Raw genomic sequence first — 25,128 nt, forward strand, 5'->3', positions numbered from 1 at the left:
GCTGCAACCCTTTTCGTTTTTTCGTGCTTTAGGAGGAGAAGTGTAATTAAAGAGTTCAGTTTGTGATAAAGATCGTCTGGCACGCAAATTGTTCTGACTTTTATTGCACTGCACCACAAAGCGACATCACCTGTGTCCCACTACTTGTAAAGAAATACCTGCATGTCCAGGCAGGGCCAGATTATGGGAATGAAAATTATAAAGAGCCTATTGTGAGAAGTGCCGTCCCACTGGAGGTGTGGCCAATGATGTGTGGGTGTGGCCAGCACCATGGAGGGCATAGCTTGCACTTCGCTCCAGCCACTTACATCTCCCTCCCATCCTCCCTTATATACAGACTGCACCACTAACTGGTTCACATATCCTGTATGTAAAGTGAAGAGTAGATATACGTCCCAGCTGCCCCTCATGCCGGGACAAGCTCTTGGCTAATCAGGATAGTTCCCTAAAATCAAGACTATCCTGATGGAATGGGGACAGTTGAGAGGTAAAGGTATGTGTTTTTATTGACCATTGAAGGCAACAATACAAACAATGGTTGATTATTTCTATTTATAAAGTGTTTAACAGAAACATACATGAAAAATGCTCATTTTCAGGTTTTTAACATTGAACAAAGCACAGGGTGCTAAAAACTAAAGAAAAATAAATAAAAACAATAAAACTTGACTCTATGTATAAACATATATAAATATACTGTCTATTGTATATATCTATATTGATCCTCTATAGCTACATACAATAGACAGTGTAGGTGCTCTCTTTTTGTTTTTTACTCCTGGCTGACCTGGGCCTATTTCTGTGGAGAGGCCTGGGGTTGCAGCCCCATCAGGACCATTGTTAATCCGGCCCTGTGTCCAGGGACCCCCTGCTAATTTACACCCATGCCCATCAGCTAGCCAGGGCTGGAGACGGAGGTGCACTGTGTAACCTTTGCACCCCACACTACACACAGTGACAGGGGCTACACGTATATATGACACTTCTTTTGCGTATTATATTGTGTACAATTTTCGGCATTGCGTACACATATGCCAATGCGTTTGATACTAACACCGTTCAGCTATGTTTTACCTGTAGGCTTGCAACCCCGGGCATTAAGCAGACGTATATACAAGAAATACAGACATTGCGTAATTTATTTCAAAGGCTGTGACACGTCTTAGGTGTATCGCCAGCTGGACATCAATCATGATAGAAAAGTTGAGGCATTCTAGGGTTGGAAATATGTAACAATGACTGACTTACAGGAGCCTTTTCCAGCGATAGTTGTATCATAGTTGCCAACATTGGCAGGTTAAGTCCCGGGAGGTCCGGGGGTCAGGTGGGTGTGTGGGGGCGGGGCTTGAAGAATTGTGCTGTTAGCCACGCCCCCAAAGCTGTCACCACCTTTTAGTCCAATAAAACAAGGGGGCGTGGTCACAACGACGCCCCCGTGATGCCGATAAGCCCCGCCCCCTCCTTTCACTTTCCACCGCCGCCCGGGAATCGGGAGAATTGCCCTCTCTCCCGGGAGCCCAGGAGACTGACCCAGATTTCGGGAGTCTCCCGGATATTCCGGTAGAGTTGGCAAGTATGAGTTGTATAGAACACTAGGATATCTCTCTGAATGATGTTTGTGCTTTATCTCGGAGTATAAAGAGAGGGAAATGGTGGGAGTAGTATCTTCTGAAATATATGGTTCCCGGCTATATCTTAGCAGCTGTGAGGAGATGATTCCATAACCACTTACCCTCTGGCTAAGCTGCAGCCTGTGAGTCACCAGCGTTTTTTGGCAGATTAACCAGTTCCTCCCTAAAACAATATAATAGCATTCACATATTCTATTCCCAGTGTTAACAGCGTGCTGACTGATGGGTAAATACGCCCTTTTTAGGGGCATATTTAAAAAGACCTGAAATAATCGGGGTGACATTTTTGTTTGTCTGAAGAAACACTTGCCTTTCTCAGGCTTTCTATAAACTACAATAAATGTTAAACAGATGAAGTGAGGGGGAACATGTTTGATTAGTTAAATTAGGGATTTATGTTAGCACCGAGATCCCGTTGTCTTAATTAATGAAATGCAATATAATAAGTAGTGAGGCAGATAAGAGAATATAGACAGAGTAAATTCAATGAATGAAATGAGAAATCAGCAATAAATAAATAGCAGAAAGTGGACTAATCAGTATGGATTGAGGGGTGTAAGAGAAGTAACTGATAAGGGAGTGTAAGAGAAATAATCAATATAGATCAGGCCTGTCAAACCTGCGGCCCTCCAGGTGTTGTGAAACTACAAGTCCCAGCATGCCCTTCCAGCTATCAACTGGGTGTCTACTGGCAAAGCATGCTGGGGCTGGCAGTTTCACAACACCTGGAGGGCCGCAGGTTGGACAGGCCTGATATAGATCATAGGGGCATATTTAACAAGTGCCGTCTTTTAAATATGATCATTTTTATTCCTTATCCTACTGATAAGGAATGAAAGATTGTGACTATTTATGAAAATTCTTTTTTTGGAACAGCAGTCACGAAAAAATGCTGTTCCTGCGAAGACCTGACTCCTATATCCTCTATTGTCACTATCGTAATGTGGCCACCTTTGCGATAGTAACCAGAGCGCAGAACAAGTAATATGTGGAGGGGGATCCAAAGATTCCTCTATCGCAATGCTCTCACCATAGGGTTCAATAACTAACACCAGCTTCAGATGGCTTTCGCTATTGGGCACAAGTTCGGAAAATTTTTGTTCCGTCAATAGAAGGCACCAGGACCAAACGGTATAATAGCCAAGTTTTATAAAAAAAAATATAAAGACCTCCTTGCTTCAATTCTGGTATATGTGTATAAAAGCTGTTTTGAAAAGCGCTGGATGCCTCAGTCCGTGAGGGTTTCATTGTTGATTCTGTTGTCCAAGGGTAAGCGCCTGGTGACATCATGAATTAGAGGCCAATAACCCTCTTGAATGTCGGTAGGAAGATTGTTGCCAAAATCTTGTTTTCTAGATTAGTGTGTCTGTCCCCAGCACTGTTATCAAGCGGTCAGTGTGGCACAGGAAAAGGGTGGAATATCTCTGGAGCTGCTATCTCAATAAGAGAAATGTTTGAGAGATGCAAAACCCTTGGGTATGTAAAGTATGTTGTTGGTCTAGACCTGGCTAAAGCCTTTGATAGAGTAGAACATGATTATCTGTGGGCAACTTTCTCAAAGTACGGTATCCTGGTACAATTTGTTGATTGGTTACATACTTTGCATAAGGAGGCGGAGCTATCCGCTGATTAATGGCTGGCAGGGTGACGTTTTCAGAGTTGAGGCCGGGGTGAGGTTGGGTTGCCCTCTAAGTCCACTTTTTGAGGGATACTGGTCCCCACTGCTTGCCGCTGACTGTAGTTGCATATGTGGATGATATATAACTGTAATGTTGCCTAAGCCTCATGAGAGACAGAGGCTGTCTGCGTCCATCAGAAGCTATTCAGAGGCCTCAGGGTTTCTGGTCAACCTTTTTACTCTCCCCTTTGCTTCACTGGCTCCCTCTTATGCCTGATTTTGTTTACCCTCCCTTAGGATGTAAGTTCGTATGAGCAGGGCCCCTCTCCCCTCCTGTCTCCAGACCTGTTCTTCAGCTCCGTCTTTACAGTATTTTGCCTGCCTGGAGTTTCTGAAGTTCTGGTACTTTGTGTTTATTGTTCTGTATTGTTTCACCCTGTATGATCTACTGTTTGTGCCATGTACGGCACTGCGGATACCTTGTGGCGCCTTACAAATAAACGATAATAATAATAATAATAATAATAATAATAACCTTGAAAAAAGTAAAGATTTCTGGACACAGCAAGGTGATCCGGATTTTGATCTGCCTGAATTTGCAAAGGCCTCCTGCTATATTACGATCTTAGGGGTGAAAATTGATAAGAAGATAATGCCAGGTTAAATTGGGAAGTGAAGTTGGAAACCAGAAATGCAATTGTTCAGTGGTGGAAAGACTGGAGGCTGACCTACAGAGGAAGGATTATAATGTTAAAGACTTTCCTGGTTCCTGTTTTTGTATGATGCTGTAATGTATCCTTTGCTGGAATCTTTTTTTTAGCCAGGCTCTCTAGTCTTTCAGCTCTTATGGGGCAACAGACTGAATCCAATAAGAAGAGAGATCACTTACCTACAGAGAAAAGAGGGTGGTTTGGATATGTTGAATTCAAGGTTTTTTTTGACTCCTTGCTTCCAATAGCAAATTTTGGATGCTTTCTCTCTGTGGGTTAACAGCACCAAGAATTAGCCTTTTGAAGATCTTGGATCCAAGGTGGTAGTCTCAAAAGAGGTAGATGGATGCAGCGCTTCCATCCACCGTATCTGGAATCTGGTCTCAAGCCTCTAAGGAAGTGGGTAAGAGAGAAGTCTTATATTGAGAATAAGTCAAAAAAAGAACTATATTTTAAAGTATACAGGACCTTCTTTTGTTCCCGGCTTGCACTCAGAGACTGTGTGGATAGAACTTTGCAGCAAAGTTTAAAAAATGGGTCGAGAATTATGGAGAAGTTTCTGACATACCTTGGTTGTCATTACATGGTAAGATGTTTGCCAGAGGTAGCTTCAAATCCTTAAACATTTGAGAAAGGAATTGTCCTCTGGGTTCTCATCAGGAGGAAACAATGCAACCTTTTTACAGTTGATAGCTGGGGAAGCAGGACATTATGGAAGGAAACAGCAGATAGACTTAGTATCAGGAGCTTACAGTCTCTGGAATACTCGGAAATAGTCTATGGAGTTCCATCAACTATAAATGGTATAGACTGAGAGTCGATGTATCTGATTATAACAATTGTAAAATATAACCACTGGCATACAAGAATGAGAGTAACCATCAACCATGAGCCTTTCCTGTATCTGAAGGCCGTGAATCTCATTCTGTCAGAACTAAGATGGATTAAGTCTTTAGCGGTAAAAAAAATAGAAGTATGTAAAAATAAGAGGAGTTATTTATTTCAATGAATAACTTTGATGTTGTTCATCCATTTTTTCCCCAACAGCTATGGACTCTTAAGCTAAAGTTTTTCACAGAGAGCAAAACATATGAGCTAGCCTTAAATGACAATGTCTCAAGGGTAAATTGCAGCAGCTAAAGATAAAAATGACAGTCCACATCCTAACATAATACAATTAATGAACAAGATTCAGCACTCGCTAATTATACCCAAATGACCTATACCAACATAGGTCATTTAGGTATAATTAGCGAGCGCTGAATCTTGTTTATTATCTATAAAGTTTTTAACAATCAATCTTTACAGGAATTGATGTTCGAATATTGTTATTGATAATGTAAGCAGGTAACCAATTTGTAAATATGGTGATATTTGATGAAATGTACCAGATTATGGTTGCTCCATTGTTTTTTAATTATTTGTTTCAGCAATAAAAGTTGCCTTCATTATAAAGCTATCAAATACCATGCACTTACATTATCTATACTGCCACTTCTAAATTTCCACTTCGACCACTGTATGTATGTGTGTGTGTATATTAGAGATATTCACTGACCCCCGTGTTCTTGTTTTGGATCTGGATTAACTTCGTGTTTTGGTTTTGGCAAAACCGCCCTCGTGTGTTTTGGTTTTGGATCTGTAATTTTTAGAAAAATTGCTAAAATATGCTAAAATCACATAATTTTGCTCTTTATTTGTTTCTACATTATTATTAACCTCAATAACACCAATGTCATGTTATTTTCAGTCAGTTTTGACCACCTCACAGGTCACAATATTATTTTCATACACTATCGGACAAATACTGCAGAGACCTGGCTGGATGCTAATGACTCAAACACACGGCAGTTCCTAGCACATCTAGGAAACATTGGCACACAGCAGTGGCAGAAAAGAAATGTGATGCAAGATGGAATTGTCCTTGGATCATGAAATCAGTTATGGTTCATTTGATCGCTCCACCAGATCCTTGGATAACTGGGATAATAACGTGGTATATCAGGTTCTGGGCGCTGGAAGGTATAGCATGTGTGACAAATAAGTGGTTAATGTTATTTATTACAACATAATGTACAAGATAAGTATTCCGGCCGGAAACAAAATGAACTGACATGAGCACTTTGTAGACGGTATATGAAACAAACAAAAAATAGACAAAAAATATATATATATAAACAGGTAGTGAAATTATATCAGTTCATACACATCAATGTCCAATGGGTAGTATAACCCGTATTATTAATTGTCTGATGTATCAGCTGAGCCCCTGCCCAGCTAATTGAAAGTTATCAGCTGAGCCTCCGCCCAGCTAATTGAAACCGTTGCCGTTATCAGCTGAGCCCCCGCCCAGCTAATTGAAACCGTTGCCGTTATCAGCTGAGCCCCCGCCCAGCTAATTGAAACCGTTGCCGCCCAAATTGAAAATATCCGGACTTAATATAAACTGGAAGGAAGCCCACCATGCTGTGAGCCTTCTTTGTCTGCAACTGCATCGGCAGAACTCTTATTGAAAAGAACATTTGCTCTGTTGGGAAGTCCATGTCTCTCTTTTCCTCCTGCATCTTTGGAGGACCCTTGGTTGGGACAAGTGGGATAGCTCCTTCCCTTACAACTAGACTACACCTTGGTTTTACCTGGATGTTGGACAATTTGTGAGGGAGCACCATCTGGAGAGACTTAAACCAGACTTGTGGAAGCCAAAAACTGCCCACAAGCTCATCAGAGCTAAAGACATTTTGGAGTCTGTTCCAGGACACTCTGCTGCAACAACAAAACACATGTAGGAGAATGTAGGAGAATGTGGCATCTAAGAGGCTAATAGACACAAAGACATTGCATGGATGGCTATTTAGGGAGGTCTGCCTCTCAGGACATTCATGCACTCCTGGAACCTGTGTGGATATGTCCACTGCCCCTTCTGCATCACCAGAAGGGAAACAGCACAGCATATTTTTTGGGACTGCCCCACTGCACAGGCACTGTTGCACTGGGGAACATGAACTTAAGGACAGTGTTCCCAGAACTTGCCTTTCATACCATTCAGTATTTTTTCCTGGGACCCACACCATTGGGGCAATCCAGGAGGCCTGGCGCCTTATGAACTGATATAAGGATGCTATTTGGCTTGCCAGGAATCGCCTCATCTTGAAAAGGGAGAAGATGACCATCCAGGACTGCCGCAGGCTGATCCACAGCCTGCTAAGAGACTATAACACCATTGACAGTCCTGAGAAAGAGGAAGATGATTCATTTTCTGTCTCCCTCTTCTCCTTCTCCCCCTTAGTGTCTGTTTAATCAATAAAACCTTGGGCTTGTGTCTCCCCCTTCCGTACCCCCTCCAACCCATTCCCCCATCACTGTTTGAAGTTTTGTTGAATGTCTTGCCTAAATTTATGCACCCTTCTCTATATTTGTGTCTGTCTCAATAAAGCTTCGGTCTTCTGTGTACTGCTGTGAATCCATTTTGATAACACAGTACAATGTGACTGCAGATTTATACCAAGCCTGCCAGCCCTAGTATTTGTATTTTAGCAATGACAATTAGCAATGGAGCAATGAGACTCTCCTCTTTGTGTGTTACCTATATAACACAGTACAATGCAACTGCAGATTTACACCAAGCCTGCCAGCCCTAGTATTTATATTTCAGCAATGACAATTAGCAATAAAGCAATGGAGCTCTCCTCTTTGTGTGTTACCTATATAACACAGTACAATGTGACTGCAGATTTACACCAAGCCTGTCAGGTCTAGTATTTGCATTTCAGCAATGATAATTAGCAATGGAGCATTGAGGCTCTCCTCTTTCTGTGCAACCTATATAACACCGTACAATTTGACTACAAATTCAGAAGACCAAGCCTGCCAGCCCTAGTATTTGTATTTCAGCAATGACAATTAGCAATGGAGCAATGGTGCTCTTCTATTTGTGTGTTACCTATATAACACAGTACAATGTGACTACAGATTTACACCAAGCCTGCCAGCCCTAGTATTTGTGTTTCATCAATGACAATTAGCAATGGAGCAATGGAGCTCTCCTCTTTGTGTGTTACCTATATAACACTGTACATTATGGCACTGCAGATTTAGAAGACCAAGCCTGCCAGACCTATTATTATTTCTATTTCAGCAATGACAATTAGCAATGGAGCAAAGGAGCTTTTCTGAGTGTCACTGTAGACTTTGAAGAACACTGCTACCCCCACCTCTTTCTATTCTACCTATGACGCTGCCCAACTGCTCTACAGACTGTGCTACTCCTTCTGTGAAATGGTGCTAGATCGCTGTGGAGGGCGGTATTTATAGAATCCAAAACTCTGGAGATCTGAGATCCGATGACGTGACGTTTTGCCTCGTTTTCATTTCCGAAAGCGCGTGAAAGTATGGAGCCGGCTCGGTACTCGGATCTGCTAATTTCGGATGTGTTCGGTTCTCGGGGATCCGAGTCTGAGCATCTCTAGTGTATATATATCTATAATATAAATGTCTAGTGGTGTGTGTTAGTCTGTCTGTGTGTGTGTGGAAAAAATAAAACCAAGCTGCAGCGCCACCTGCTGGGCGGAGTTATACACTGACCTACTAAATTCTTAGTGTGTGTGGAAAAAAAATTTCAGAAAGGGCTGAAATTTGGTATACTAAGATGTTTTTAATTTGTTAATTTAATTTGTTAATTGTTAAAATTGTTTATAAAGATTTTAAAAAAATATATATATATATATTTCTTGAAGGAGAAGTGACAGTTGGGAGTGGTTGGTGGTTGCCGGGGGTGACAGTTGGGAGTGGTTGGTGGTTGCCGGGGGTGACAGTTGGGAGTGGTTGGTGGTTGCCGGGGGTGACAGTGGGGAGTGGTTGGTGGTTGCCGGGGGTGACAGTGGGGAGTGGTTGGTGGTTGCCGGGGGTGACAGTGGGGAGTGGTTGGTGGTTGCCGGGGGTGACAGTGGGGAGTGGTTGGTGGTTGAGGCCTGGGCTATGGCCCAAATGCATGACAAGAACCTTTTTAACACCTTAAGTAGCTTGATTTGACTAGAATGCATGAGTATCATGCACGGGTTAACTTGTATATATATATATATTCTGTCAATATGAGCTGTTTCCATGTGTAGATTGTCTGTAAACACTTGCTAATCTGTAAATCCCAGGTGTTAACTAGTCTGATCATGAAAAACCGAGCTAGTGTTGGATGCCTGTGATTACTTCTGTATATCATCACTGCCAGAAATTTGTCACACTCCAGTATGTCTTACAAGAGCTTGTCTAGTGGATGCAACAGTGTAAACATGTTTGTGAACAATTGTCTCTAATCATTTAACAGTGATAATGCCGTCACACTAGCACTGCTGCTGTTTTTGTGAAACAAAGATTATTCATATTAATACGATATCCTAAGCATTACACAGACTCTTGGGGGTGAATGTATTTATCTGTGATTCTAGCAAATGGCCGATATTCTCCGACTTTGCCGGGCAAATTTAAAACGAAAAAAAAAAAAAACAACAACTTGCCTTTAAGCACATTGATGTTTTACATTTGATTTGCTAGAATCACAGAATATTACATGTACCCCCTGGAGTTAAATTTACATACTGTACCTTCCAACAATCCTAATTGTGGTGGGACTGTCACAATTGCCGGACTCATAAACGGACATGACTTCATGAGAATGTGGGTGCGGTTTGGACAGATCTGATTGTGGTTTGGACAGACCTGATTGTGGTTTGGACGGATCTGATTGTGGTTTGGACAGATCTGATTTGTGGTTTGGACGGATCTAATTTGTGGTCTGGATGTATGGGTGTGACTGTGGCTAGGATGGATCTGATTGTGGCTTGGATGGATCTGATTGCGGTTTGAACGGATCTGATTGCAGTTTTGATGGATCTGATTGCGGTTTGAGTGAAACATGGGAGGGCCAATCTTTGACCTGAGTGTGTTTTTTAAAATGATGGGAGGAGATCACTTTGGTAAATGATCTTCAAGCACCCACCCAAGGATGACTCACTGTCTTCAGCCTTTACCATGGGAACACGTCAAGATTACAACCTTACAACATGTTTCCTTCATGTTTCATTTTTGTTTTGGAGAACAACTATTTTCTTACATTTTACAATCAATTTCAGATAATGTCTGTTGCTGACACAATTTTGCAATGCCAACTTTTGCCCCCTCCCACCTGTCGCGATCCAGCAAAAACATGAGCCTGCAAGATGTGTGTGTGACAAAGGGTTAATCGAAAATAACCACCTGGTCTGTTTAAAACTTCAAACTCTCCTTGTCTGTCCCCCACACTAACTTTGTCTCACCAATTATACCACCACCAAGGTCTTTTGTGAAGAGCTTACACTCTTACTTTAGCTCTCCTTTTAAACTAATCTTTCACGATTTGCTTTCATCACAGTAATCATAAACCAAATGATCTCTTCCATTTCAACTATGTAATATTTTAATACCAAGCTATGTCTGACATGTGAATTTGTAGGAGCACAGACGGCCTGATTCATTAAAGAAAGTAAAGCAAAAAAAAAAGAGTAACTTTGCACCGTGTTGAAACCATGTTGCATTGCAGGGGGCACTAAATTTAAAATGTGGGGACAGATTTATAGTTGGGCTAGGACATGACCTAGATCAAATTTGAATTTCAGTGTAAAAAAAAAGCTATCAAATATATGTGTGCTACAGGAAAATAACAGCCTGTATTCCCTTATATGCAATATAATAAACTAATTTGCACTACTTGCATTGTAACATGGTCTGTGCAGGAGACAATTTACTCCTTTTATTGCCTTACTTTCCTTAATGAATCAGGGCCAGAAACCTGATCTTAGTATGTGTAATTTAATATGGAAAAGAAATCCATGGCTGGACAGCGTTCATTTGAGCCACCCAAAGCTAATACTATGAATTAATTGACAAACACGTATTTGCATTTTATATGACTAGCAATTAGCTTGCATATGTCAACCTTCAGAAGCCTTGCACCCGCATTTATTTCCTTTGTGCTTGTAAAATGTATATAAATGGGTTTGAGACTAGACATCATTGTTCCTAGTGTGCCCATACGGTGGCTTTATTACTTTCATATTGTTCCGTTGCATTGCAGTGGTGTTTTTAGGAATGCTGCTTGAACTGAAAAACATGCAAATTCCAGTAAAAATGCATGTGAAACGTCAATTTTCATCTCTGACTCATAATTGAGTGTTGATACTGCGCTTTACAGGTAAGGTGTCTATTTATTAACTCCCACTAGGTGTTGGCAGCAATAGAAAAAAATGAAATTTGTCTTTCCGCGACAATGCCAGTGAACAGTGGCTGTCTCAAAGATACTTTTCTCCCCAGAGATAACTGTACTGGCTTACCGCAGATGTGAACATCATCGCTTCTGTGTTCTCTCCTGTATTGTGCAGAGCTAGCGGTAAGTCCGCACATGCTCAGTAAGTTCAGTGGACTTATTGGATCTGTACCTGCTGACGGAACTATAGCTAACCCTGTTGGGTATTACAATAGAAACAACAATGAAAGGACAGGTTATTTCTGATCATCTCAAGGAAAATAAGCACGCCAGGTTGTTGGTATAAGAAAATAAGTGGGAACGCCAGAAGTATAATTATCATGTGGGAGGAAACCAGAGCACCAGGAGGAAACCCACGCAAACACAGAGAACATACAAACTCCTCACAGATAAGGTCATGGTCAGGATTTGAACTCATGACCCCAGTGCTGTGAGGCAGAAGTGCTAACCATTAGGCCACTGTGCCACAGTGGGTTATGTATCAGATAGAAAGATAACCAGGGCTCTGGATGGTGCGAGGGGTTAATTGCACATTCACCGCTGACATGTGTCAGTACGCTTATGGTATATCAGCCGTTGTACTGTGTATAATCACGTACTAGTGATCTGCAGTCTCTATCACAGCTAACAAACCATTAAAGGCTCTATGTAAAACAATTAGCTATTGGCTGCGTTGAACTTACCACTAATGAAGTAATTAAAGGACTGAGGAGAGAGCACATTGATCCTCTGAGAGGGGGAGAACTGGCTGGATAGGGATTAACAAGAATTATTCAACATGCGAATCAGCCAATGCATTGATATATTTTATAGAGTGGCGGTTCATTGATCTGCAAAGCATTGATAAGTACACAGTAAATAAATTCTAAACACTGACTAATAGCATTAAGTCCTGATTCCTGAGGTAAAGGTGGCATACATTGGGTTAAACAGACAGAACTTGAAGGAGGGGAGGAGCATACAGCCTGCTGGGGAGGAGTCAGGGACAGGTGACCTGCCTCCCTTCGAGACTTGGCAAAAGCAGGGTTAACGCCAATGAAATCAGTTTAACCCTATAATAAATGTGGTGAAGCAAAAAAATAAGCTTGAAGTTAAGGCTTATCAGCCTTTAATAAATGGACCCTAAAGACTCACATTTTGCGAAAGGTGGGACAGGTGTGTGACACCACAGATAATGTTGGAGTTTTCCGTGGTGTAGGATGGTGCGGGGGGGTGTTCTTTCTATTGCCGTGTGGATGTGCTGATGCTGGAAAAGGCCTACCTTTATGTTGCTCTCGTTAATTCGGAAGATGATTGTCCTTGGGTTTGTTCTTTGAGTAGGGACTGTTGTTTGTTCAGTTCATAGAAAATTGCTTCAATTCGCCTCCTGGTGTTTGTAGAGTCCTATGAAGAGGGGGGAGGGGGATAATGGGAGAGTGAAGGGGAAGGAGGCTCACCTTAATTGTCTTAGATGGTTTCTAAAGTACTCGGTTGGTGTTACAGAAGAAAAAACGATGCACGCACGAAACATTGTACTTACATGTATATGCTGAATCGGACACATCTCAAGATGTGTCCAACTCATAAACAATAGCATATGCATCATATGAACATTAGGTATAACAGGAGTGTCTACTTACTCCCCACGACAGCATAGAGCATTGACAGTGTTAGTAGTTAATGCTAGTCAGATTACCCTATTTGTCCACAATATAATGCTGAAATGAAGTGTCATATACATAAGAGAGAATATTGTCTACAGTTATTAGTAAATGTCAAAGTTGCATTTCTTATGTAAAATGCAAATAAATAACACAATTACAAAATACAAATGCAAATTAAATCTCATTAAATACAAACATCTCTTGTTTTTTTCCATTGAAATATCAAATGAAAATCCTCTTCCCGCAGTAGTCCAAAAGGAAATGTCAATTAAGTAATGTGAACAGATGGCAGCAACTTCATATAAAATAGCCGTAACATTATTAATACTCAGTACTCAGTTAAGTATCTGCTGGAGGGGGTCAATGCGCAATCAGCCAATTAAAAATGGCTAGCTAGTGCTGGTGACCGCCATGATCAGCAGTATGTATGGTTGTAGGAGTCCTCCAGTATCTGCAAGATGTACACCCAGGGCCGGATTAACCATAGGGCTAACTGGGCTACAGCCCAGGGGCCTCTGGCATCCAGGGGGCCCTTGAAAGTGCTCAGCAGCAGTATTGATCGGTCGGGGGCGGGGGCGCCCTCGGCGCGATCAGTGCTACTGAGCAGCTCAGATTACGGGGGGGGGGGGGGGGGGCACACGGGGGAATGGAGGTCCCCTTAGCCCAGGGGCCTCCATTCCCTTAATCCGGCCCTGTGTACACCATGTACACCGCCTAAAAGAACACTTGCGGATGCTTTCATGTAATTTTATCTTTGCATGTTCTCTAGGCCTGGTGCAAGTTTCTGAGTTGATGATGATGACGGAAGCATAAGTCTATGGACACGTTTTTGCATATACGAATTGCAGCAGTTTTACTCTTAACCTGAAATGATGCTCTTGGAGAGGAGTTTGGTGCTCATTGTGCAGCCAGTGGTTGCGGCCAGTGTAGAAGGAGGTGGAGATATTGGAGAGCAGGATCCTAAGGTAGCTAGATAGGTCACAGTTAGAAGATGGTGAAAAATGTCTTGGATATTAGTCCCTGTCTGACAACCCATAATAAATATAACAAATTGTCTGATATTGGGGATATAAGTTCAGGTGCAGCATTGCTGCAGCGAGAAACTTCCGTTAGCAACCAAGGAAGTGACTGCTCAAAAAACGTGTGAACTGAAGTGTCGAGAAAGGTAGGCAGGGGTTAGAGGTAGATGGACCATTCTGAAAAACGGGGTCAGACTGTAAGCTTAAAACAAAAACCCCTGGGTAGATTACATGAAGTACGTGTGCCACATTCCACAACTGAAAGACAGCAGGAGTTTAGGGAGGTAAATTAGTTGGCTGAGAAGTTGGTGTAAGAAGAAAGGTTTTGGGCTTTTGAAGCACAGTTCCACAATTGTGCCTTTTTGGGTCTGTCATTAAGGAAAATAAGGCAAAAAAAGGAGTAAATTTCTTCCTGGACAAATCATATTACAATGAAAGGGGTGCAAATTAGTGTATTATTTTGCACATAAGGAAAACACTGGCTGTATTTTCATGTAGCACACATATACTTGATAGCTTTATTTTTACACTGACATTTAAAGTTGATCTAGGACATGCCCTACCACAACTATAAATCTGTCCCCATATTTTAAATTTACCTCCCCTCCAATGTAACATGGTTTTGCTAAGGTGCAAAGTTACTCCTTTTCTTTGCTTTACTTTACTTAATGAATCAGGTCCTTTGTATCTAATAACCCTCAGTTACATACATAGACAGTCGTGAGAATATGCAATATATTATCATTTTGTATGATACATAAATAATAAATAAAAATAATATTTTCAATATACGCCTGATTTGTATGGTGACCTATTCACAGATCACAGATCACAATTAGCTTTGTCATAGTGATATTATTGTGAGGTTTGTATTTCTTGATCTAACATCTTTTATGGCTATGTCTTATTGTAGCGTCATTACATACTTTTATTTTTGAACAGACCTACCTGTTTTCACTATTTGGCCTTTTGAGTGTATGTTATAAAGTGTTTTTCTCCTTATTTGGGCATTTTGATATTGCCTTACCCCATTGCACCACCCTACCATATGTTTTATCTGTGCATGATCTGTGACCGTTTGAGACTTGAGGTTTAATTGTTGATATATTGAATAACAAATTTTGCAGCACTGGAGTGTTCTCCTGAGTTACACGCTCCTTCCAATTCAGGACGTTTTAGTTGGAGTTGTACTTCAAAGTAAATAATGAATAATTACATTTCACAGCAATTTTCCCTTCCCCATGCCTGTTTCGTCACACTGGTAAATGGGCAGGGCTCACAATTGGAATGTGAAGGTTTCAGTGAAGAAACACAATAAGTGTTACAAGGATTCTTACAGAACAGCAAAATAAAACAAAATACAGAGTCACTGATTTTAGGTTAGGAATACTATGCCACAATTCTCATGTTTCACTCTCATTAACTGACCTCACGGAACATTTAGTTTGTCATCTGACAAGCCTATAAAGCTTTGTACAAGTAAGTTTCCTAACCCTAGTTTCCATTCACCCACCAGACAGATACGTCTCCTTTGCTAGTACATCTGCTGCTTAAGCATTCCTTGGTCACATCGATTAACCCCCCATGGTCTCACTCTGGGCATGTCCATGCACCTCTGCGACCTCCAAAAATTCCCGGTCACACGTCCTGGAGCTTTCTTTCCACATCCCATTCACACTGGTAATTCCTTACCGGTAACTTTATAACTCCAACTTCCTGGTAACACACTCAGGGCCTGTATCTGTCGATTTAATGCATATCGTCCGCAAAATCACTCTGGGCGTGCCTAGTGCCGGAAGAGACGTCTGTGAAGGCTGCCCTGTCCTCAGCATCAGGGCCGCCATCAAGGCGGTACAGCGGAACACAAATTTACCTGGTGGCCCGCTGTCTTGCAGTCCGCTGGTCTCCGCTACTCTGCGCTGATGTCTTCAGCCTGGCTGTCAACCGTGACAGCCAGGCACCAGAATGCGATCACAGGGGTGGAGGAATCATTCCCCTGCGATCATGTGATCTGGCTGTCACAGGCAGATCACATGATCGCAGGGAAATGATTCTTCACCAACAAAGAGGCCAGGATCTGGGAGGTTGCCCTGCTCTCTTGGGAGTCCAGGAGAACTCCCAAAAATTCAGGAGTCTCCCGGACATTCCGGGAGAGTTGGTAACTATGCGCTACATGTGAACGTGTTGTTTCTTTAATTTGGGTGCTGAGTGGAAATGTAAACTGCAAGGATTGTGGATTGGTATGTCTTACTCACCTCTGTGTGTGGGTGTGACATCATGGGCAACTTTTAGGGGAGGGTAGGGGGTTTGAGGGCAGCCTAGTGAGTCAGAAGCAATATGCATGCCCCCATCGTGAGGCAGTCACCCCAACACAACTCAACCACGCCCTCCGGCATGACACAGCCACATCCCCCCTTATAAAGTGTTCCAATTCCAAATTTTATTCTGCTGGGAGGTATGTTAAGGTGCAGTGGCTTGAAAAGTGTTCAACCCCCTAAAAGGTCAACAGATTTGTTTATATCACAAATCACACTTACACCGATTGTTCCAGACAGTATTTTTTTATTGCAAACCAGTAGGCTCTTAAAATACATTTTCAAACTCATATTTCACTACAAATCTGCAGAAAACTGGAATCAGTCCAGTTCATATTACTATATTTACTTTATGAGTCCTTATTATAAAAATTAATAAGATGATCTCCCGGCACCTCTTCTGTGGCTGACCATATTATGTTCACTGTGAAATAATCTACAGGATTATTATTTCATTCATTACAAATCATTTTATGAAAAAGGTTGTATAAAGTGAAAAAAAATAAAATAAAAAGAAATTAACTAAAGTGATTCACCTCACTGACAGCTCTATAGAAAGACCTGCTGGTTTATAGAAAAACACTAATTAACAGTCCCTTTGTGTGAATTTGTAATTGGCACATAAATGAAAACAAAGTATTTGAAGATTTGGACAAAACTCTCCACACATAATTTTGTGACAAAATGTATTGTGTAACTGACAGAAGCAAATGTAGTTAAAGACCAAATAGAAAAATATTGTTTTTAAATTAACATACTTTGGGGGGGGGGGGGGGGGGGTTGGGGGGAATTTAAAGCCATGCTGTACAATATTCCACTATAACTTTCTAAAAATATCTTTTTTTGGCTCATTTTACAATATAATAAAATTATTTCTCATCTATTATTAAACTTTAACTTTGCATAACAAGAATTCACACAAAAAGGCAAATAACATCAATTGCTCCAGAGATTTCATCTTCTAAATACAGTCAGGGCCGGATTAAGGGAATGGAGGCCCCTGGGCTAAGGGGACCTCCATTCCCCCGTGAGGGCCCCCCCCCCCCGTGATCTGAGCTGCCCCCTCCCCCCACCCCCCCCGGTGAGCTGAGCCGCCCCCAAGGCACTTACCTCCTTCTCCTGGCATTGCAGTCCTTCCCCGATGCACTGTACGCTCTTTACTGAGGAGATCTCGTGAGAGTGAGACTCACGAGATCTCCTCAGTAAGGAGTCTACAGCGTGCCGGGGAAGGACCGCATTTAAAGTGCTCAGCAGCATTGATCGCGGCGCGGGCGCCCCCGACCGATCAATACTGCTGCTGAGCACTTTCAAGGGCCCCCTGGATGCCCGGGGCCCCTGGGCTGTAGCCCAGTTATCCCTAGGGTTAATCCGGCCCTGAATACAGTACACGACATTGTGACAACATAAATTGCCCAAGATTTTAATGAAGTTAAAAATGTACAATGAAAGCTCGAGATATCAGCGAACTTGCATTCCTACAATTGTGGCGCTCAAACTGACAGTAATTATATGTGACTTCGAATTAGACAGACGGTGGAAAAATAACTAAGAAATGTCTTTAAGTGATGGAAAACCTCTTTCTGCCACTTTTTTTTAATATAGTTTTACATATTTTAGGATTTTTAGTACCATTTCATTACACTGCGATGTGTTTGGAATATCAGGGGACTGTGGAAAATAGAGACATGACACATGAATTAGCCACTGTAGAAATCTCAAGACAGGCAGCTGCTGGCAGCCATAACTGTCCTTTATATTAACCGAACCTATCCAGGTTCTCACTTTTGTACTGCATTGGCACTATTCTAGTTATCCGCCAGCTTAGAGTAACAGTGTGCTCAGGATTTTGCTTTGGCATCATGCTCATTGCTGCACAGAGAGCTGGGACACATGTCCACAGAAGGTGTGGCGGCATCTTCTGCTACCTAGTATGCCAGAGTCACAAGCTGGCGAGGCAGTGTGATGCTCTGGGCAATGTTCTACTGGGAACCTTGGGTCTTGGCACTCATGTGGATGTTACTTTGACACGTACCACCTACCTAAACATTGTTGCAGACCAAGTACACCCCTTCATGGCAACGGTATTCCCTGATGGCAGTGGCCACTTTCAGCCGGGTAATGCGCTCTGCCACACTGCAAAAATTGTTCAGGAACGGGTTGAGGAACATGACAAAGGTGTTGACTTGGTCTCCAAATTCCCCAGATCAACCACCTGTGGGACGTGCTGGAAAAACAAGTCCGAGCCATGATGGTCTCACACCGCCAAAATGACTCGGACCTACCTACCTGCCAGGTCTTTTAGTTTAAACACAGACAGGTATGGAGATACAAAATGGTGAATCATTTGTTAATGCATGTGTTGCGTAAACTTTCATAGCTAGACAGTAAAATGTGCAGTAACTTTGTTAGTTCTTGAAATCTGACTATAAATATGGAGATACGGAATGTACCACTCTTTAGGGATCAAAAATGATGGGTGGATCTTGCGTGTCTCGTATCACAGAGACTGCTGGAAGTACCTGTTTCCTTATGATAAGTGGAGAATTTCTATGAAACTCCCATGTTTCAAAAACCTTTTGCATGTCTTCCCTTCTTTAGTGACCAGGAAATTTGAACTATATGAAAAAGTTTTTCCCAAAAAATAGTGAGAAGGACAGAGGAGCGATATGAACACACATTTGGAGCAATACATGTGCGTGTAGCTGCAGAGGCAACCAATTAGAGTTTTAGAGGTTCTAGTGCCTCTAGGAAAAGTACCCAACATTGCCCATTTTGGAGTCAGGGGTAGGAGCAGGGGAGGGCTGGTAAATTTTAATCCTGGGGGGCAAGATTTGACTCAGCAGCCTATTAGGAACATTTTAAAGGAAAAATATTGCAGGTGGCCCAGTGACTCAGCCCAAGGTAGCCCACTATGGGAGCGACCCAGGGGACATATGCCCCTCTGCCCCCAGCCCGGCCGCACCTGGGTAGGTGATTAAATATGTGGTCATTAGTTAGTTTTACAGTGGCATCGCCCAGTCCTTCCCTCCGTCTCACCCCAGTCCTGTATATTCCTGTATTTTCCTAATAGGTCAGCTGAAATACTGGAAAGTTACTGTTTTTAGGAATGCGTTCTGCTTATCTCCAAAACCTCCCTATAACCATATTCCACATTGAAATGTGTCCTTGGTATGTACACTATTATAAATTCAGCACATAGAACTGAGAGGTAGTGGAACAAACTATTCATCCTCTTTGCTTTATTCACACACCGGCAGCATGTCTGTGTCTAGCAGAGAAAGGCCGCAAAGGAAGTTTTCAGAACTTTTTTTTCCCTAAAAACTTCTAATTTTTCTTGTGAAGCTAACTCTAGACAGGAGACACCTTGGAAAACTCTGATAAACTCCAGGCTGTGATGGTGTTAGCGCCTAAAAGCAGAAAACTAAGGATTATGTGCTGAGAGTTTCTGAATAAGAGCAGATGGGATCTAAGGGAATCTTTCCTCCAGCTAAATAGTTTGAATGGTGTTTGATCATAGACAGCCTGCATGTTGGCTGCTGCAAGCAAATGCTGGTTTGTATAGAGATGGTGATACTGTGTTCTGAAATGAAAGGGCGTCTTTACCCATAGCAGGTGGGCTTTCAAATATCTATCTCCCAGGCACAAGTTAATTTATTTAAGAGCACCGGGCAGGTACACAGCAGCCTCTCTGCTCTGTTATCATCCATAAAAAAATTGTTCTGTAATTACTAACAGTCCGTTCTTTTAACATCAGCGCAGGGGGGAACCTTGCTGGACGGTCTGGGGGTAGAAGAATAACCAGTAAACGTACTGAAACTAACAACAGTGAGTGGCTGCGTACCAGAGGCAAATATTAGAGGATTTATCATCATCATTTATTTATTTATATAGCGCCACTAATTCCGAAGCGCTGTACAGAGAACTCATTCACATCAGTCCCTGCCCCATTGGAGCTTACAGTCTAAATTCCCTAACATACACACGCAGACACACACTCACACACAGACAGACAGGCAGAGAGGGAGACAGACAGAGAGGGAGAGACAGAAGGGACCTAACAATCTTCTTATCCAGGAAAGACAGTATATGGAATATTTTCATATCCATGGAATAATGATTGGGATACAATGAACTGTTGTCTTTAAGATGCTGTAATTTGAGCCTGAAGTTGCTTGCTGTTTCCCAGCAACTACTTATTTTATTACTTTCTACTTCGACAGGGCTTGGAAAAGACGAAGAAACGAGAGCCTCTTTCACCATACATATAGGTAGCACACGCACAACTTACATACAGTTGAGCTACTAAAGTGTAAAATGTGAAGTCAGAAAGTCGGTTGTGTGTGTATTCGGTGACTCTGCACATCCCAGTGTTAGAGGATAGTAGTGTCACCTGTAGCAGCTTCAAACGCCCCTGCAGTGAGATATATCCTGGCCTGGGATGGAGTTTTGACACCTGAATAGACTTTTAGGAACCGCTCATTCTGGCTCAAAGAGACCATGTACTGACTTGGCTATATTTTATATAGACAAAAAAAATTCAGTTTTAAAATATGCCAATTAAAATCAATAAAAGTAGTGATCAACCACATATTCCTCAATAGTATGATGAAGGGCAGCTCATATGTCAAATTAAGAATTCTGCCAAACAGAGAAGTTGAGGAAATGAGTATAAGCTCAACTAACACTGTGTACCTAGTCTTGTTTGGTATCAATAGATGTGAAAATTCATAGGGTGATCTATTAATAATAAAATTGGGTCTGTGTGACACTCCACAGTAAAGTTAGGTAACATAGTAGAATTAGGTAGTAAATCAGGCAACATGAAAATAGTGATTGAAAAAAGTGTCACAGACCACAACCCCCCTGGAGGTGGGGAAAGGTGTAAAGGTGTCTTTAAAAAGTTGAGAACGGTTAAAACAAATTGTCAGTCTTGGGAAAATCAATGCACATTGATAAGCTGTCCATCCTCCTAGCCAATTTCCCATGGCACAGATTATACAACTCATGCAAGTTATACTCTGAATGTAGCCCCTTTTAGATTAAACTGGTTTGCTTGTGTATGTTATGTCAATTGTTAAATTATTTTTTTTTATACATGGAAATTGAATATACAAGAATTTGGTTAACCAAAGATGATAGGCAGAAAAACAATATAAAAAAGGTTATAAAAAGTATTAGTAAATCAAATATTTGAAACAGTATGTAGCAGACTGGTTTTGTAACGTAGGTAGGTTCAACGCATTTCACCATGGACTGTTTGTTCTGTTTCCAGAAAGGCATTTGTACGAGGTTGGACTGATGATGTTTCACAATGCACATCCAACATGCTTTGAGACAATACATTGTATATCACACTGAACAAAAGAGTATGGATGTGTAGTGTAAATGTTTAGACTCATTTCTTCCAAGTACAAAGGAGGGAAATCAATATAAATATCTTTTCATATGTCTGTGCAACCAATTTCCCATGACTTCATCTTACTATTATTTTTTACATATGAATACGTGTAATTGCCATGTCTTCATGGCATTTTTATTTTTTACTTCTACAGTAAATTAGGAAATATGTCACTATATGTAACATGGGACAAGTCATAATTTTAGCATAGTATTATATACCTGGTGTATTTGGAGTTGTTTCATGCATTACTTATATATTGCAAACGATTACAAATTCTTTTTATTATTTTACAACACAAGAAAACAATCCCTTGCCTCTACTGATGTTATTCTTTTTCCTTATTCTGTTGATGTAGTAAAACCCTTATCTATGCTATGTTTTCAAAATATATAAATAGAAAAAAAAATATATAAAAACGTATAATATACTGCAATAAATAACACAATGTTACCATTACAGTATCTATCTGTCCGTCTATTTATTGATCTAAAGATATACACAACACACACACTTCTAACAATTTCAGGCTTAAGTATACTTCTGCTGGAGAACTCTTTAATCAGACAATGTGTCAGTTTCTTTGGTTGCTGTGCTCAAAATAGAACAGCCATGGATTAATCTACTCCTGTTAACTGTCTGTTACTTACTGATATACAAGGAAACGTGAGAGATGGGTTAAGATCCATCTACACATGGGATTCGTGGACTCACTCAGAGGAGAGCATGCAATTGTTCCATTCCTGGATTTCATTTCGAGATATGTATTTATCACAAGCATTTATACCGCTGGTTTCTTAAACTCGGCGATATTTAAAAAAGTTGTTTTGATGTTGCAATAAATTTATCTCCCCTTACAAAATACAACCAAATATTTTTTTTGGCCACAAAATTCAAGTAATAAAAAGCAAAAAATTAGTCTTATACAGAGTACAGATGAACTCAACTAAAATGACTCTGTGTTGTCTCCCTCCCAATTTTGCAAGGCTGCGAGGGTCCAGTGTTCGTTGGTGAGATACTCCGACACCTAATCAAAAGTCAGTTCTTCTGCCAGAGTATGCAGGAGAATTTTAAATTGCAGCTTAAGAAGACATATCTTGTTTTGAGAGCTTTGATTAGACGTCTGCTCGTGCACCTTAAAATAGGGTGTGGCTTACGTAAAAATAGACAGAGTTTCACCGAAAAGTGGGAATTTGGTGCAAAAAAATCAGGACGTTCTTTAAAAGAGCTTCTAGGAGATAGAAGCTTAAATATCTATTTCTGTGAGAAAAATAAGTTTACTTAAAGTGAGCCTGTCACCTACTATCACATTTTTGTTGGATTGCTATTGAAAATTATTATTTTTTTGTTACTGTTTTTAGTGAAACCAAAAGGATCTGTGATGGATTTCTCAGCCCTCATAATCTTCTTATCGATTGCTTCTGTCGATGCCGCTGCACCAAGAACGTTCCTGTGGCAGGAAGTTGGAAACCCATCCTGTGTGCGCTGCTGTGGAGCCTCAGAGGAGCCGATGGAGCCCACCAAGAAGAGTAGAGTGAAGGAATATGTCGTCTACCAAATGCCAAGAGTCCAGCCGCGCATCGATATGACTATTCTCAAAGGTGAGATAATGATGTCTTTAAGGCCATAACTTTACCGCTGCTTGGCGGTGGCCATGCCCATGGAGCCATTTATTCCTGGGTGGAGTTATATAGGTTAGATTGATTTGCAGTTAATTCACGGAAGATGCATGCCACTAGATCTGAGTAGATTACATTGCTACGTTACGCCAATTGTTATTTTACTGTCTGTAATGCATAGAAACTGGATACTGGTGTAGATATTAGCAGAAAACAGTCAAAAGCTAACAAAAATAAAATCAAGAACGCGACAAGAGGAAACAGATGGGGATAATATGGCAGGCCAGAGATCTATTTTTCTTCGGCATGAGTGAGTGTTTAAGTACATAGTAACTTAGCTGCAAGAAATAAATACAGAGCAGCAAAATTGGGTGGGAACATTTTATATGGAAGACCGGGAAGCGGGGGTGGAGTCAGGGCAGGGCAGATTAATAAAGAGACGTTTTCCCCACTAGTCTCCCCCATTCCCCCATACCTGTCAATCTCTTGCTCCTGTGCGGCCAATTCTATCATCTTCTTCTCTCCAACACAAGATGATGTGAAGACTGCACTCCCACTTCTAGTTCTGTATTCCCCCCTTTCCTCTATAACCCTCCTCACTTTATCCCCCTTAAAATAAATCTTGTTCGTGACCACACCTGTTTATATTGTTCTTGTTTTGTCTCTTTGTATATAACTTTGTTATAAAACGGTCTACCTACATTCTTTGCTATTATTGTACTATAACTCTGTCTATTGCACCAACCAAAATAAAAAATGTTGGATTAATGTATGCAAAACCATTTTTACAGGTGACAAGGGTGAGATAGGTGGAAAAGGGCCCCCAGGAACCTCAGGAAAAGAAGGTGAACGAGGATCACAAGGCTCATCAGGGATAAAAGGCCAAAAAGGTCATGTAGGCCCACCAGGAAACTCCTGCAAGATCCAATATTCAGCATTCTCCGTGGCCCGTCGTAAATCAATACACAGCACTGATTATTTCCAACCCGTGGTTTTCGACACCGAATTTGTGAACCTGTACGAGCACTTCAACATGTTCTCAGGAACCTTTGTCTGCTACATCGCTGGTATCTACTTTTTTAACCTGAATGTGCACACTTGGAACTTGAAGGAGACCTATCTACACATCATGAAGAACGAACAGGAGATGGCAATCCTGTACGCACAGCCGAGTGACCGCAGCATCATGCAGAGCCAAAGCCTTATGCTCCAGTTAAAGGAGAAGGACGAGGTCTGGGTGAGGATGTTCAAACGAGAAAGGGAGAACGCCCTATATAACGATGACACCGATGTCTATATTATCTTCAACGGTTACCTGATTAGGTCATTGGATAACTAAATATTTATATTCTGCAGTGTAACCATGGCATCCTTGACTCCAAGACATTATTTTATATTGTCTCCTAAATAGTGGAAAGATAAATGTGTTGCTGATATAGAATCATTTGTATATAAATAAATATTCTATTATTAAGATTCTGTAGGTATGACATATAATTCCAATTAAATTCTGCACAATGATCTGTTCAGGACAGGTCTTCCTGTTTCATTGTCTACATGGACATCCTCATGCTCTTGAGATGTTACTGACCCTTTAGCCTTCAGCTCAGAAAGCCACCCATGCTGTGTCTACTTCTTCAGTCTTCAAGTGAGTGACCACTGATTGCCGTTGACCCACTGCTGCCGTCTGGATTGAGATTATGGGTGGCAGTCTAGTAACCCCAACCAGTGTATTTATTTTATAATATAATACTTTACACTAAGCCATGACATTTATTGAGAGGTGAGCTATGACTATGAAGCAAGGCCCAGGAAGATGGGCTGTCTCCTGGAGTATACTTTAATCCAGTGATGGCTAACCTGTGACACTCCAGGTGTTGTGAA

At 41.3% G+C, this 25,128-nt stretch overlaps 1 protein-coding gene across 2 annotated transcripts in view; it reads left to right on the top strand.

Moving 5' to 3' along the window:
• The window catches only part of C1QTNF8 (C1q and TNF related 8), a 34,905-nt gene extending 10,185 nt beyond the window's left edge, over positions 1-24,720 (top strand). For both annotated transcript variants that reach the window (XM_075179262.1, XM_075179261.1), the window contains 2 exons: positions 22,987-23,226; positions 24,036-24,720. In XM_075179262.1, coding sequence (XP_075035363.1) covers positions 23,007-23,226; positions 24,036-24,583 — 768 coding nt within the window. In that variant the 5' untranslated portion in view covers positions 22,987-23,006 and the 3' untranslated portion in view covers positions 24,584-24,720. The remainder of the gene's footprint in view (positions 1-22,986; positions 23,227-24,035) is intronic.
• Positions 24,721-25,128: the final 408 nt, after the last annotated feature.

Source organism: Mixophyes fleayi, chromosome 7, assembly GCF_038048845.1.
Source record: "Mixophyes fleayi isolate aMixFle1 chromosome 7, aMixFle1.hap1, whole genome shotgun sequence".
Taxonomy (NCBI): domain Eukaryota; kingdom Metazoa; phylum Chordata; class Amphibia; order Anura; family Limnodynastidae; genus Mixophyes; species Mixophyes fleayi.